The sequence below is a fragment of the Pleurodeles waltl genome, chromosome 12, assembly GCF_031143425.1.
Source record: "Pleurodeles waltl isolate 20211129_DDA chromosome 12, aPleWal1.hap1.20221129, whole genome shotgun sequence".
NCBI lineage: Eukaryota > Metazoa > Chordata > Amphibia > Caudata > Salamandridae > Pleurodeles > Pleurodeles waltl.
Window position 1 is genome coordinate 715,812,518 of NC_090451.1, and position 14,174 is coordinate 715,826,691.

Consider the following 14,174-nt stretch of genomic DNA (forward strand, 5'->3'; position numbering starts at 1 on the left):
CATTTCTAGAAGGTGGGAATGGAATTACTGCAGAGGTTTCACCCGGGATCTCCCTTGAGGGATCGCAGCAATAAGTGTGAGTTGGCCGTGTGATGAGGTATAAGAGGATTCTACTCAAAGTTGGTCCACTATATATGGTACCTAAGATGCTGAAACAGCACTGACAAACCTGCCCCCCACCTTACCCCATTCCCTCCAGCAGTCTTCCAGTCCGAAATCCCAACTTTATTGTCAATTTGTAATATGCTGCTCAGATGTCTTGAGGATTGCATAGGGGAAAGCCCTTAAAGTGCTCAGTAGTTCTGGATTAGTGACTGGCACACAACTGATATTTCATATTATATTACGAAACAAAGGACTTCAACTGACTATCTTTAATGCTTCTCCAACTCTCATGTCCCGGAATGTGGTATACTATAACACAAATATACACATGTTTACTGTATACAAAACCAATATGTTTATTACTGTGATACATAAGAATAAAACTTAGTTTACAAAAAGAAACACGTCTCCTCCAGTAAACCACACTTTCATTGAAGTCTGCCTTTAGTCTGTACAATCCCTTGTAACAAACCAGGCTAATTAGACTGCTTTTAGTACTAGGACTTGGGACACGTTTAGAGGGGTCCATCGCAGAAGACACACTTTTAGCATCACTAGTAGCTTGTTCCTGACTTTGTACAGGTCTGTAAAGGACAAAGCATTCAACAGCTCCAAATTTTGACCAGTCAAAAATGAGTTGCTCATAAAGTCTTTAGAGGTTATTGAAATGTCCTTTATCACACCTCTCTGAGGAGATGTTCAAACACTTCCTGTGTAATCAAACATCTATGAATTTGAAAATCACATGACAGGGTTATACTAACTGAACTGGACGAGAATTAATTGTATGTAGCACCCACTGATCTGACAGTTTTAAATCCCAAATATGAAGAAAGAAGCCAAGTCTGCCCCCCACCGTTACTGGGGAAACATTTTTTTTAAAGAGGGCTGAACCATCACAATTTCATAGAGAGCATCCTCTTAGACACTGGACCCGGCCTGCGGTGATGATCTCTTTGAAGGAGAAAAGTGTAAATTCACTCCTGTCACAGTAACGGGGAGCGTCCCCCGTTCCCCCCCCACAGGTGCCGAACATTGGTCTGAAAAACTGCTCTGCTGTGGGCTGCCGCAGCAACAAACACTGCTCTGCCTCCCCTACTCTTCCAAAAACAAAACAACTTTCAGAAGTCTGATGATCCGATCGCCTAACAAATGCCCTTCAGTAGTCCACTATTTCTGCTAATCCTTATTAATACCATGCAATACCATGCCCTTCCTTATGATGCTACGGCAGCGTTACCATTGCCTGAAAGGCAAATACTTCTCTGGCTCCAACCTGTGGGAACAGAGACCCTGGGTCCGAACGAGTGCTGCATCTTCTGTAACCTCTAAAATTTGAGTCAAGCGTCTCAAAATGTCTTGAACTTTATACTGACAAATTTGAAGGGCATTGTCTAAGCCTTTTTTTAGGATCATTCCCACTTTTTTGAAACCAAGATACTATAGCAGGGTCATCTTTGGTTATCATAGCTAGCTCCTGGGGTACAATAGGCCTAGGACATTCTGCTGGGAGCTCACACTTATTTGACTAATCCATAGTGTTCCTAATCCAGGAAGACATAAACTGAATGAAAGAGCACATTCACCCAGTTTAGGAGATGTAGTTACTTCATCATCAAACTAAGAGGAGCCTAGAACATCCAGGATGACTGCGCGGTCTCCTGCAACAGGATCCAGTGTATCAGCCAAACAGTGCGGGTTAGCCATGTCCTCACCATTTGTGTCCTCTGGGTGATTTATAAGGGAGACAGTTCAACCGGATTCAGGCCGTCCAAGCAGTAATGGTGCTTTCCCTGACTGCTGTCTCAAAAAAGGATCCCCAAAATATGATCTTTCTCCTCTTTTGAACAGGGATATAATCACAATCCTGATCTCTTGAGCAGGTTGGGATAACTTCCGCTTCTTGAGTTTGAGACATCTCAAAATATATTTTCCTGAAAGGGGACTCTTTGCTACTTTCGTGGTGGAATTCTCTGTCTTGGGCATTATAGGTCTCTTCCCTGCATGTGGGGGAAGACCAATCAGGTTATTAAAAGAGGCCCCAATGGCATGGCTAACAGCATCATGCATGGATTGGATTGATGTAGTCACCACTGACTGTATGACCTCTCTGACTGTGACCTCCCCTTCACTGACAAACTCCTGTTTGATATCTCACCCTTGGCTTTCCTCGGCCACGCAGCCATCAGGGGCATCACGGCCTACATTCATTGGAGGGTTTATTGAAAGCCTTTCGAGGGCACTTTTATCAGTGCCCACAAGATGTAGCTGTCAAATATAGAATAATGATGAGCAGCCAAAACGAAGGCCATTGGAATCATTGTAAATATAACAATACATTATCATTAAACCAATTAAATACAACATGTACTTCATTAAATAACTACTCTTTGTTGTAATTGTAACAAATTTAATACAAAATATAATGTAACAGAGGTTCCTATTTACCTTCCTTGATGGGGAATAGGAAAGACAGGATGACAAAGCTTCTTTCTTTGAAAAGCTGATCCTAAAAGTGACAAGTGTGTTACAGGGGTGTGCTTTAACCACACACACACACATATATATATATATATGCCGTAAGAGCAACATTCACGCTACAATGGTGTGCACCATCAGGTGAAAGTGAAAACCACTGAGGAAGTGCAAGGCGGCATGATGAATAGAAAAGGGGCAGAGTCTCACTGATGGTTGAAGATGACAAGATTCTCTCTCGTCAGGGAGCATGTGCACCTTGTTGCTTACGCTCCTAACAGAACAACTACTATGATGAATCACGGACGCTTGGCCATCACAGTTTGAGGGGAAGCAGGCACCAAGGCAGCACACAAGGAAGAATACCCTTGCTAAAGTTAATGAACATTGAAACACAACATGAAACCAAGCATTCATAGTTTCATCAAATGCTTTATAAAGTAGTTTCAGTATAATAAACACAAAGAATAAATAAAAAATAAATCACAGGTAATTATCTCTATACAGCAAAGAAGCAAGAGCTTACTGCTTTACCGAGACCATTATACCCAAGTACACTGGGAGGTCAGTTGTCCTGTTGTAATGTCTTTGGATTACTAGACTGTTAATCAGAGTACTTTGTCACTATGACTGATTTTTTTCATTCATGGTTAACTTGCATTTTTTTTAAAATAAATTACTTATATTGGCTGCTTGAGGTTGGGGTAAATAAGATTGGTCAATAACTGAGCCTCCAGTCTGTCTTGTAATACAATCAGTTTTATTGACCTTTATTTCATTTAAAGAGGTATCTCTTACACATCATGCTGTTGTTTAGGAAGCTACCATTTTGAAGTGACATATTCCAGGACATTTGATCAAATGCAAGCAAACAATGAAGTAATGTTAGGTTACAAAAAGCTATAAGAAATCAAAGTGGTGTTGTGTGTATACATGATGTTTTATACACCTGCGATTTGAGCCACACCACTGCAATTCCATACTATGAATATGACAACGAAGGGGAACGATTGAGTTTACACATTCATTTAAGTGATGTAATCAAGTTGAAAATGATATAGGAGAACAGAAAGTGTTACCCCTTTACCAGGCTCATGGATTTCCAAATATGTGGCAACAGTAGTTTCTGCTCCATACTCATCTGTCAGTCATGCATATATATTTACGATGCATTCAGAAAAACTAGCATCTTCATTTACAGAATTGGATTAGAGATAATCTTTTCTTTTCTAGTTGACCAGCCTGGGAAAATGCCAATAGCCTAATCTCTTCTTGAAGGCAGAGTATTAGCACGGAATTAATACAAAGGGTAAACATATGTCCAAGATTTATCAAGTGAAAGAAGTCCGCACATGATGCGACCTGATATACATCCTACAAATAAGGATTCACTCAGGCTCCTGGAATCTTCACCAATGCAGCCGGAGAAGGTGCTGGGCACAGGGTATGTAGACAGATCTCTCCTGATTGTAAGAAACCATTATCAGTTGAAATGTCACTCCAGTTTCTTTGCTGTGTTGGCTCATGACCCTAATATATAGCTGGTACTGTTGAGTAAAAATGATTACAAAATTTCGAATGGATTACACCAAGTATTTCATTGTTTCATGCCTGGATCATAGGCTTCAGTCACAAACACCGACACGTTCATAAGCCAGGACTGAGGCTGTCTCTATCTCCGTACAGACATAACTGCGTTTATGAATTTACTTGTTCTTCTTTGTCTGCCATACACCACCCTATGCAGAGTACAAGCCGCTATTGTGGGATTTCTTTACTACTCTCTCAGTTATGGGGTTCACTTCTCCTTGTGTCACTCGATCTTTTACATGGGGTTTCCAAAAGTATTACCATCACTTTCACTGCACAGTTCCAATTTGAATTATAATTTTTTTTAATTTTTTTTTTATAGTTGTTCCATTTTAGGGTCGAGCCTGCGTTGCATGCGCTCGCGCATGCGTATCGCAGCGAGACTCTTTTGTATTTAGAAAAAGGGCTCGGAGCCCTGTCAACTTCACGTATGTGTTTTTTATTGGTTCGTCGGCTTCCCTAATAAAATCTGCTTGCTTTCATTAGTCGAAGGCTAGCATACGTCATGCCTTTTCCGGTGGTTAGCCCTCCTCGAGCGCAGCGACCATTTACAGAAAACATGCAAGGCTCTCCGTTTTCCATCGGGCTCGTGGACTTCTTTTTCTCTAATTTACAAGCGCGATCTCGCTTGGCAGAAGTCGAGCGCTTTACATAGTTGTTTCGCTTTTTCGGGTTATGTACATAAATGCACTTTTGCCCGATAGGTGAAAAGTCGGGTTAGGAGTTTACAACGCGATCAGCTCTAACATGAGCAAACGCGAGACCCGTTGCATTGTAAATGCTTGTTGTTTTTGCTGCCGGGTCATGAGGGTTGTTGAGTCACTGTAGCTGTTCCTAGACCAATAGCATTTGCACATTATAACAGGGGTTATCTGTAAATAAAAAAAATCATGACTGTTTAAAGTTTTTCTGACATCTACATTTTTGGTGTTTTTCTGCCTTGCAGTTGTAATTTAATGGTGTCTTGCAGCTGATGAGTCCCTGAAATTCTTCTCACATGTAATTTATAAGCATGTTTTTTTACCTCTGTGGATTAGCTGATAGTGGTTAAGGATGACAAATAACTGAACCTCCTGACACATTCAATGAATCTGCGTGGCTTTTCTCCTGTGTTCTTTGCTGACGCGTCAATAGTGTGCTTGACTGTAAAAGCTCTTCCCGCATTCACTGCACCTGTATGGTTGGTCTCCTCTTTGCATTTACTGATGTGTCCACAGTGACACTGACTGAGTAAAGATCTTCCTGCACCGATCGCACCTTTGCTTTTTTCTTCTGTATTTGTTGATGATATTTTAGAACCGATGATCAATTACAGCTCTTCTCTCACTGACTGCATCTTTATGGTTTTTCTCCAGTGTGTGTTCGATGATGATCCAATAGTGCCACTGACTGAGTAAAGCTCTTCCTACATTCAGTGCACCTGTATGGTTTTTCTCCTGTGTGTATTCGTTGATGAAATTTCAGATTTGAAAATCGATTGAAGCTCTTCCCACACTCACTGCATCTGTATGGAGTTTTTCTGATGTGTCTTTGTTGATGGGATTCTAAGTCTGATGAGGCAGTGAAGCTCTTGCACATTCACTGATGTTATTCATTTTTCCTCTTGTCTGTGCCCACTGGTGTATTCAAAGTTTTGATGATTCAAAAAAGCTCTTCCCACATTCACTGCAGCTGCCTGGTTATTCTCCTGTGTGTATTCGTTGATGAGATTTCAGATTTGATGACTGATTAAAGCACTTCCCACACTCACTGCAGCTGTAATGTTTACCTCCAGTGTGTATTTGTTGATGATTCAATAGTGTTGTTGAATGAGTAAACCTCTTTCCACATTCATTGCACCAGAATGGTTTTTCTCCTGTGTGTATTTGTTGATGATAATTCAGATTTGCTGATCGGCTAAAGCTCTTTCCACACTCACTGCAACTATATGGCTTTTCACCAGTGTGTGTTCGCTGATGATTCAATAGTGTCTGTGAATGGGTAAAATGTTTTCCACATTCAATGCATTTGTATTTTTTTTCTCCTGTGTGTATTCGCTGATGAGATTTCAGATTTGTTGACTGATTAAACCTCTTCCCACACTCACTACATTTATATGGTTTTTCTCCAGTGTGTGTTCGTTGATGATTTAATAGTGTCATTGGGTGAGTGAAGTTCTTCCCACATTCATTGCACCTGTACGTTTTTTCTCCTGTGTGTATTCGCTGATGAGATTTCAGATTTGATATTCTGTTAAAGCTCTCCCCACAATCACTACATCTGTATGGTGTTTTTCCAGTGTGTCTTCGTTGATGAGATCTTAAGGCTGATGGGTCACTGAAGCACTTACCACATTCACCACAGGCGTATGGCTTTTCTCCCGTGTGTATTCGCTGATGTGTCCTTAATGCTGATGACCCTTTAAAGCTCTTCCCACATTCATTGCAGCCATATGGTTTTTCTCCTGTGTGTATTCGCTGATGAGATTTCAGATTTGATGAATAATTAAAGCTCTTCCCACACTCACTGCATCGGTATGGTTTTTCTCCTGTGTGTGTTTTTTGATGATTCAATAGTGCTGATGACCGAGTAAAGCTCTTCCCACATTCATTGCAGCCATATGGTTTTTCTCCTGTGTGTATTCGCTGATGAGATTTCAGATTTGATGAATGATTAAAGCTCTTCCCACACTCACTGCATCGGTATGGTTTTTCTCCTGTGTGTGTTTTTTGATGATTCAATAGTGCTGATGACCGAGTAAAGCTCTTCCCACATTCATGGCAGCCATATGGTTTTTCTCCTGTGTGTATTCGCTGATGAGATTTCAGATTTGATGAATGATTAAAGCTCTTCCCACACTCACTGCATCGGTATGGTTTTTCTCCTGTGTGTGTTTTTTGATGATTCAATAGTGCTGATGACCGAGTAAAGCTCTTCCCACATTCATTGCAGCTGTATGGTTTTTCTCCGGTGTGTATTCGCCGATGAGATGTCAGTTTTGAGGACTCCTTATAACTCTTGCCACATTCACTGCACCAGTATGGTTTTTCTCCTGTATGTACTCGCTGATGGGCCAAGAGTTGCACTGACTGCTTAAAGCTCTTCCCACATTCACTGCACCTGTATGGTTTTTCTTCTGTGTGGAGTCGGTGGTGGGCCATGAGTTGCACTGCTGATTAAAGTTCTTTCCACATTCACTGCACCTTTATGGTTTTTCTTTTGTGTGGATTGGGTGATGGGCCATGAGTTGCACTGTTTTATTTAAAGCTCTTCCATTATTCTCTGCACCTGTTTGGTTATTCTCTTGTGTGGAGTCATGATGGGCAGTGAGTTGCACTTAGTAAAGCTCTTCCCACATTCACTGCACTTGTATATTTGTTCTCTTGTGTGTGTTTGCTGACATGTGTTTACTTTTGCTGCTTCAACAAAGCTTTTGCCACATTCACTGCAGCTGTACAATGTTTCTCATGTGTATCTTCATTAATGAGACATTAGAGTTGATAAACCATCAAAGACATATCCAAGATCACCGCACCTGTGTGGTTTTTCATCAAGTGTATATTTGCCCATGAGATGCTATATTTGATGACCCACTGAAACCCTTGCCACGCTCACTGCACGCCTTTCTCCTGTGTGTATTCAATGATGTGAGGTTAGACTGGATGATTGATTAAAGCTCTTTCCAAACTCGCAGCACTTTGACCGTTTGTGTCCTGCCTACACCTGCTAGTCTGATGTAAATTAGGATGTCTGAGTAAAGCTTTTCCCCCTAGCCACTGCATGCACTGGGTCTCTCACATATGTGATTTTCCTGAAGTGAGGGTGGAGCCCATATCTCTTCGCAAGGTGGCTTCTTATGTCTCTATGGTTTAGGGCATCTGGGTTAGTTATGTTTAGAGACATGAAAAGTCTATGTTTGCCGATTGTTCATTGTGCCTACTGAAACATTATCGATATGATAACACTGAATAGATGCATGGAGTTTCCAATGTAAGTTCATCATTTTATATTGTTATACAAGCGCTTGCCACATGCTTCTCATTTTAGGTTTCTGCCTCTCTTTGATGCAACAAAGAAAGGACTAACATAGGGAATGGATGTTATAAAGATGGGCACTGTTGCCACCAACTACTATTAATCTCCAGAAAATGAGTGTATTATATTGATGGAGCGAGTTAGTGTTGTTCACTTGCTTCAATTTTGGAAAGTATTTGTGTGACTCCCAGGGTATGAATGTATTCAACTCAGAGACATGCAGCCACAGGGTAGCTCTTCTCTGTTTTCTCAGGCATGATTTGTTCATACTCAAGTTCCTCTTTATCTTGTTGGAAGCTTTTGTTTTAGAAAACTGGTTGCATTCACTTTCGACTCTTCTTCCATATATTTAATACGTTTCCAGTAATTCAGCATGGGTCTGCTATCTGTTGAATGGAAAGTTATCTAACATCAGCAGAATAATAGTCTATATGTGGATAAAAACAGAAAAAAAACACTTCTAACAACCTTCCCTCCTTTAAACTACAAACAATAAGAGAACTGAGTAGGACTTGGCCATGGAAACTACTATAAATGTAGCAGGGAACGTTGCTATTCTGAAACTTTGTACCCATTTCCACGTGTGCAAAAGAAATATAGCCAAAGAAAAAAACATACATAAATAAATATTCACCTATGCACATGCAGCAAACCTCAGTGATAAAACCTGGATTTCTGCCATCATATTATTTGTAAAATACCTTATTTTATTCACTTTAAATTATGAGTACAGAGGCCAGGCATTGATACACACCAGCAGCACTAAACCCAAAATATATGAAGAAGTAAACAGAAATTTCGGAGGACATATTCTCGGATAACACACATCCCCTTAACCTCTTTCTTGCAATTGAGCTAAACTCGAATTTCAAGATCTTACTCAAAACTAAGAAATAAAATAACCACCTCCCCCTGAATTTAAATATTGGTTTGTGTAAGAAATTGTGTTAATGGTTGAGGGGTATGGAAGCCCCACTCAGGTAGCAACTAAAATCCATGTCAGGATGAACCACAGAAAGTCACTTAATTAACCTGTGCTTAACCCTCCGATAGATTGAAACAAATCAGTCAGGCTTAACTTAGAGGCAATGTCGAAAGTATTTATGCGTCAAAACAACACAATAAAATACCAAACCATTTTAGAAAAATAAAGTGCTTTTTAATTAACAAAATGACACCAAGATCCAAAATCCAATCAGTAGAACTGGAGTTGTGAATTAATTTTTAATGTTTTAGTGAAAAATAGAGCCAAAAGAACAACAAAGCAACCTACCGTGAGCAAGACCGGATCAAAGTCAAAAGCTAAGGCAGACAATGAAGGAACGTGGGTCGGATACAAGAGGGGAATTGGGCCTGTTCTTGGCTTACCTTCAAACTTATGAAAATTGTTGAAGATTTCCTGGAAAAGGTAAAGTCTTCAGTGGGTCAAGGCAGCAGGCTGTGTCCAAGGAGAGGTTGCCGGGGAACCACTGGAAGAGGGCATGATGAACAATTTTCTCTTCGGACTTAGACTATTTTTTTTCAAAGTATCATTCCTCCAGTGGGACGAGTCAGCAGCATGTACTCGAAGATGGCTCCATGAGGCTGGATACTTTCATTTAGGGGTGCCACTGCAGAGAACAATGTAGTGGGAGCTGCGGGGAAGTTAATCCAACTATCAATGCACCTTCGTGGGATCAGCTTGCAGGTACGTCCTTGTCTCCTGTCCATTCTCAGAGAAATTTTTCTTAAAAAAGTTTGTAAGTCTCAGGTTTTACGGCTAGGCAGCAGCATTACCACCAACACCAATTCTAAGGGTCTTAGACCTGGAGGGCACTACTTGGGGGTTAGGCATCATACTGGCAGAGGCCAGGAGCAGCAGGGGTTAAAGCCCCTGGAGCTTGCTGTGGTCCTGTAGCTCACACCGGAGGCCAGTCAACTAGCCCTTGCAGTCACTCTGGTGGTCCTGGGTTCGAGGACCAGGACCTGTCTTCTTTTCTCAAGCAGAAGGGCAATTCTTCCAGCAGCAGGGCAGGTCTTCCAGCAACAGGCAGCAAAGCAGTCGTCCTTTCAGGTTTTCCACAGGTCTAGAAGAGTTCTGATTTGGGGTCAGAGAGTGCCACCTTTTATCCCTAATGCCAGCATTTGTGTGGGAGGCAACACCTGGCACACTCTTCTGCCCTTCCTGGGTTTGACACCCCAATATCTGGGGTAAATAGGTCTAGTGTCATGTCCTTTGTGTGTGCACGGTGGATGTTGTGTAGCCATTTTAGTTATAGCTCCATGCACGTTATTTTAACACACTAGGCCGCTGTGCACTTTAACCCAGATATATTTTATTCAGCTTCGTCTTATTATTGTTAAAATAATAATTTCTATGGTCTTGTTTTATTTTCTGTTTATCTAACTGCTTTTTGCCTAGGCCAGCACTCTGTTCTCAAACGAGACATTCTTGATAACTCTGTGCTTATTCCAAGGCTACAGCACGTTACATTGCAGGTGAATGAGGTAGAAGTTTAGTCTCCAACATTCTTAGAAAATACACATCCTTACGTAGGGACATTTTCTCAGAACATCAGTTGTGTTGTTATTAAAACACTTCCTTGTCCCTTACACGTTAGAGCGAGATTCCAGCCAGTGACCAACAACTGTATGCTGACTGCTTCGCTACAGATGCTAACGCAGACCGCAGGCCTTTGCTCAGGTATGGGGGTTGATGTCTTCCCAGGGGAATCTGAAGGGCAGATTTAGAGCTTAACATGCTGTGCTCGATCATAACCTGAAAGGGATTAGTCCATTGATTATAGTGACAATATGATAGCGTTGTTTTTATGCTTCACTCTTCTCGTCACAATTTTAATACTGTCATGTTGTGTTGTCCTGGTTATTGCAGCTCATGCTTTGATATCTAAGAGGAAGATGTTTTATTAAATTCATTACTGAAACCTATACTGCTTCTGTTTGTCATTTATATATGAAACTGCATTGTAAATGAGAGAAACGGATGAGACCTAAGTGACCACGACTTCCCTGAGAAGCTAAGTATGCCATGCACTCGCCTGCCCAGTCATCACTATCCTTGGGTAGAGAAGAAGCACTGCTAGTTATCCGGAACAAAACCTGGATTGGAGCGACAGATGTCACCCAGAGTGGGTTAGACTTAGGCCCTCATTACAACCCTGGCAGTAAATTCTGCTTACCGCCGTGCAGAAGACCGCCAACATACCACTGCGGCCGCGGAATTCCGCTACAGGTATTACGACCCACAGCCCGGAATCTGTCACAATACAGACACCCACACAAGTCCGCCACACCAAAGGTCAGTGATAAACTGGCGATAACAAAAGCAACACCGTCACGCCAACAGGAATACGCCCACACTATCACGACCCACGAATCAACACAGTGGTCTTTCAACCGCGGTAAACCATTGGCGGTACACACCGCCACGCTCAAAATACACACACATATACAAAACACAACCAAGTTGGACAATTTGAAATACACACACCTGATACACATACACACACCACACCCTCACACCACTATAAAACACACCCTCACATCACCCACAAACCCTTACTACCAGAATTTTGAAACCACGCCAGAAAGAGACACTACCAAAAACAACACCAGCATCCACAGAGGCACAACACCATCACTTACACAACATCCACGCACCTCAAACAACACACACCGACACCCCCCCTCAAACATCACAACACACACCACCTCATACATCACCCACACCACATCATGGCACCTCAACAACACCCCAGGTTCTCCGAGGAGGAGCTCAGGGTCATGGCGGAGGAAATCGTCCGGGTAGAGCCACAGCTATTCGGATCACAGGTGCAGCAGACATCCGATGCAAGGAAGATGGAGCTATGGCGCAGAATCATCGACAGGGTAAACACAGTGGGACAGCATCCAAGAACACGGGATGACATCAGGAAGAGGTGGAACGACCTACGGGGAAGGTGTGTTCAGTGGTCTCCAGACACGAGATTGCTGTACAGAGGACTGGCGGTGGACCCCCACCTCCTCCCCCACAACTAACAACATGGGAGGAGCAAGTCTTGGCTATTCTGCATCCTGAGGGCCTTGCAGTAGTAGCAGGAGGACTGGACTCTGGTAAGGTAAATCTTTACTACTATATCCCCCCCACCCTACCTGCATGCCATCACATACTCCCAACCCTTACCCTCACACTGATCACCCCCAACAACCCACAGATACCCCACCAACACAACCCACACATCCCAAAACCAAGCCCTGAATGTAACACCAATGCATGGACACCCATCTCCCAAGCATGTCCAGTAGAGAGACTCACTCATGCCCCAAAATCACCAATCACAGAAGGACCAAGCCAATAATGCAAGCACTGGAGTACAGGGTCACTCACCCATTGCACACACAGATACAATAACTATGCATTTACAACCCAACAGGACCCCTACTCAACGTCACCGGACAGGAGGTGCCAGACATATCCAGTCCCCCCACAGATGAGGCCCACAGTGATGACAGCAGCTCTGCACAACTGGATCAAGATGACCAGCCCGGCCCATCTGGGACCTCGGGACAGTCAGTTCCCCTGACACTGGCACAAGGCACCATAGAGCCTCCCCCTCAGGAAACACCAGCACAGCACCCACCCAGAGGGCCCATCCCTCTGTCCCCAGGACACGTCAATCAGCAGTGTGTCCACCATTACAGGGAACCCAGGCAAACCCACCAACCCAAGAAAATCAGGGACCTGGGGGCAGTGGGCACACGGTTCAGGGGACAGAGGCACAGGATAACAGGGAAACTTGGAGGGCTGCTGTGCGACAGGGGGAGAACAGGCCCCGGGTACCCACTCTCCACGAGGCACTCTCCAACATCTTGTGAGCCTACCATCATTCCCAGGAGACAATGGCAACGGTACTGGCCAAGCTTCAGGAGACCCAGCGGCTGCAGGAGGAGCACTACCTTGGGATCAGGGAGGACTTGAAGTCCATTAACACCACCCTGGTCACCATTGCAGGGGTGCTGGCAGACCTCACCAACACCAGGAGGGACACAGTGGCACAACAAGGGGCCCCTGACACTAGCCTGGACGATGAACAGCCCTCCACCTCCGCCGGCGCTAGTGGACAAAAGGCACTGCCACAGGAACAACAGGACACCAGCACCCCACCCCCTGCAGATGGAGAACCACCCCGCAAAAGGTCCCTGAGATCCAGGAACAGGACAGACAACAAAGCCAAGACCCCCGCCAGGAAATGAGACCCCCCTGAATGTCACCTTTCTGTCCCACTATGTCACCCTGTCCATTCTTAAACTGCCATTGCTCCACTTTCCTCAGCCACACAGCAATCAGACGCATCACAGCCTACATTCATTGGAGAGTTTATTGAAAGCCTTTCGAGGGCACTTTTATTGGTGCCCACAAGATGTAGCTGTCAAATTTAGAATAATGGTGAACAGTCAAAATGAAGGCCATTGGAATCATTGTAAATATAACAATACATTATCATTATACCAATTAAATACAACATGTACTTCATTAAATAACTACTCTTTGTTGTAATTGTAACAAATTTAATACAAAATATAATGTAACAGAGGTTCCTATTTACCTTCCTTGATGGGGAATAGGAAAGACAGGCTGACAAAGCTTCTTTCTTTGAAAAGCTGATCCTAAAAGTGACAAGTGTGTTACAGGGGTGTGCTTTAACCACACACACACACATATATATATATATATATATATGCCGTAAGAGCAACATCCACGCTACAATGGTGTGCACCATCAGGTGAAAGTGAAAACCACTGAGGAAGTGCAAGGCGGCATGATGAATAGAAAAGGGGCAGAGTCTCACTGATGGTTGAAGATGACAAGATTCTCTCTCGTCAGGGAGCATGTGCACCTTGTTGCTTACGCTCCTAACAGAACAACTACTATGATGAATCACGGACGCTTGGCCATCACAGTTTGAGGGGAAGCAGGCACCAAGGCAGCA

General features: G+C 43.1%; 1 protein-coding gene across 1 annotated transcript in view; it reads right to left on the minus strand.

Annotated features, from left to right (window-relative positions):
- Positions 1-5,778: 5,778 nt before the first annotated feature.
- Positions 5,779-14,174, minus strand: part of LOC138266967 (zinc finger protein 208-like) — a 95,512-nt gene continuing 87,116 nt past the window's right edge. The window contains 2 exon segments of the mRNA XM_069215775.1: positions 5,779-7,321; positions 7,485-7,606. Of these exon segments, the coding sequence (XP_069071876.1) occupies positions 5,796-7,321; positions 7,485-7,606 (1,648 nt within the window). The 3' untranslated portion in view covers positions 5,779-5,795.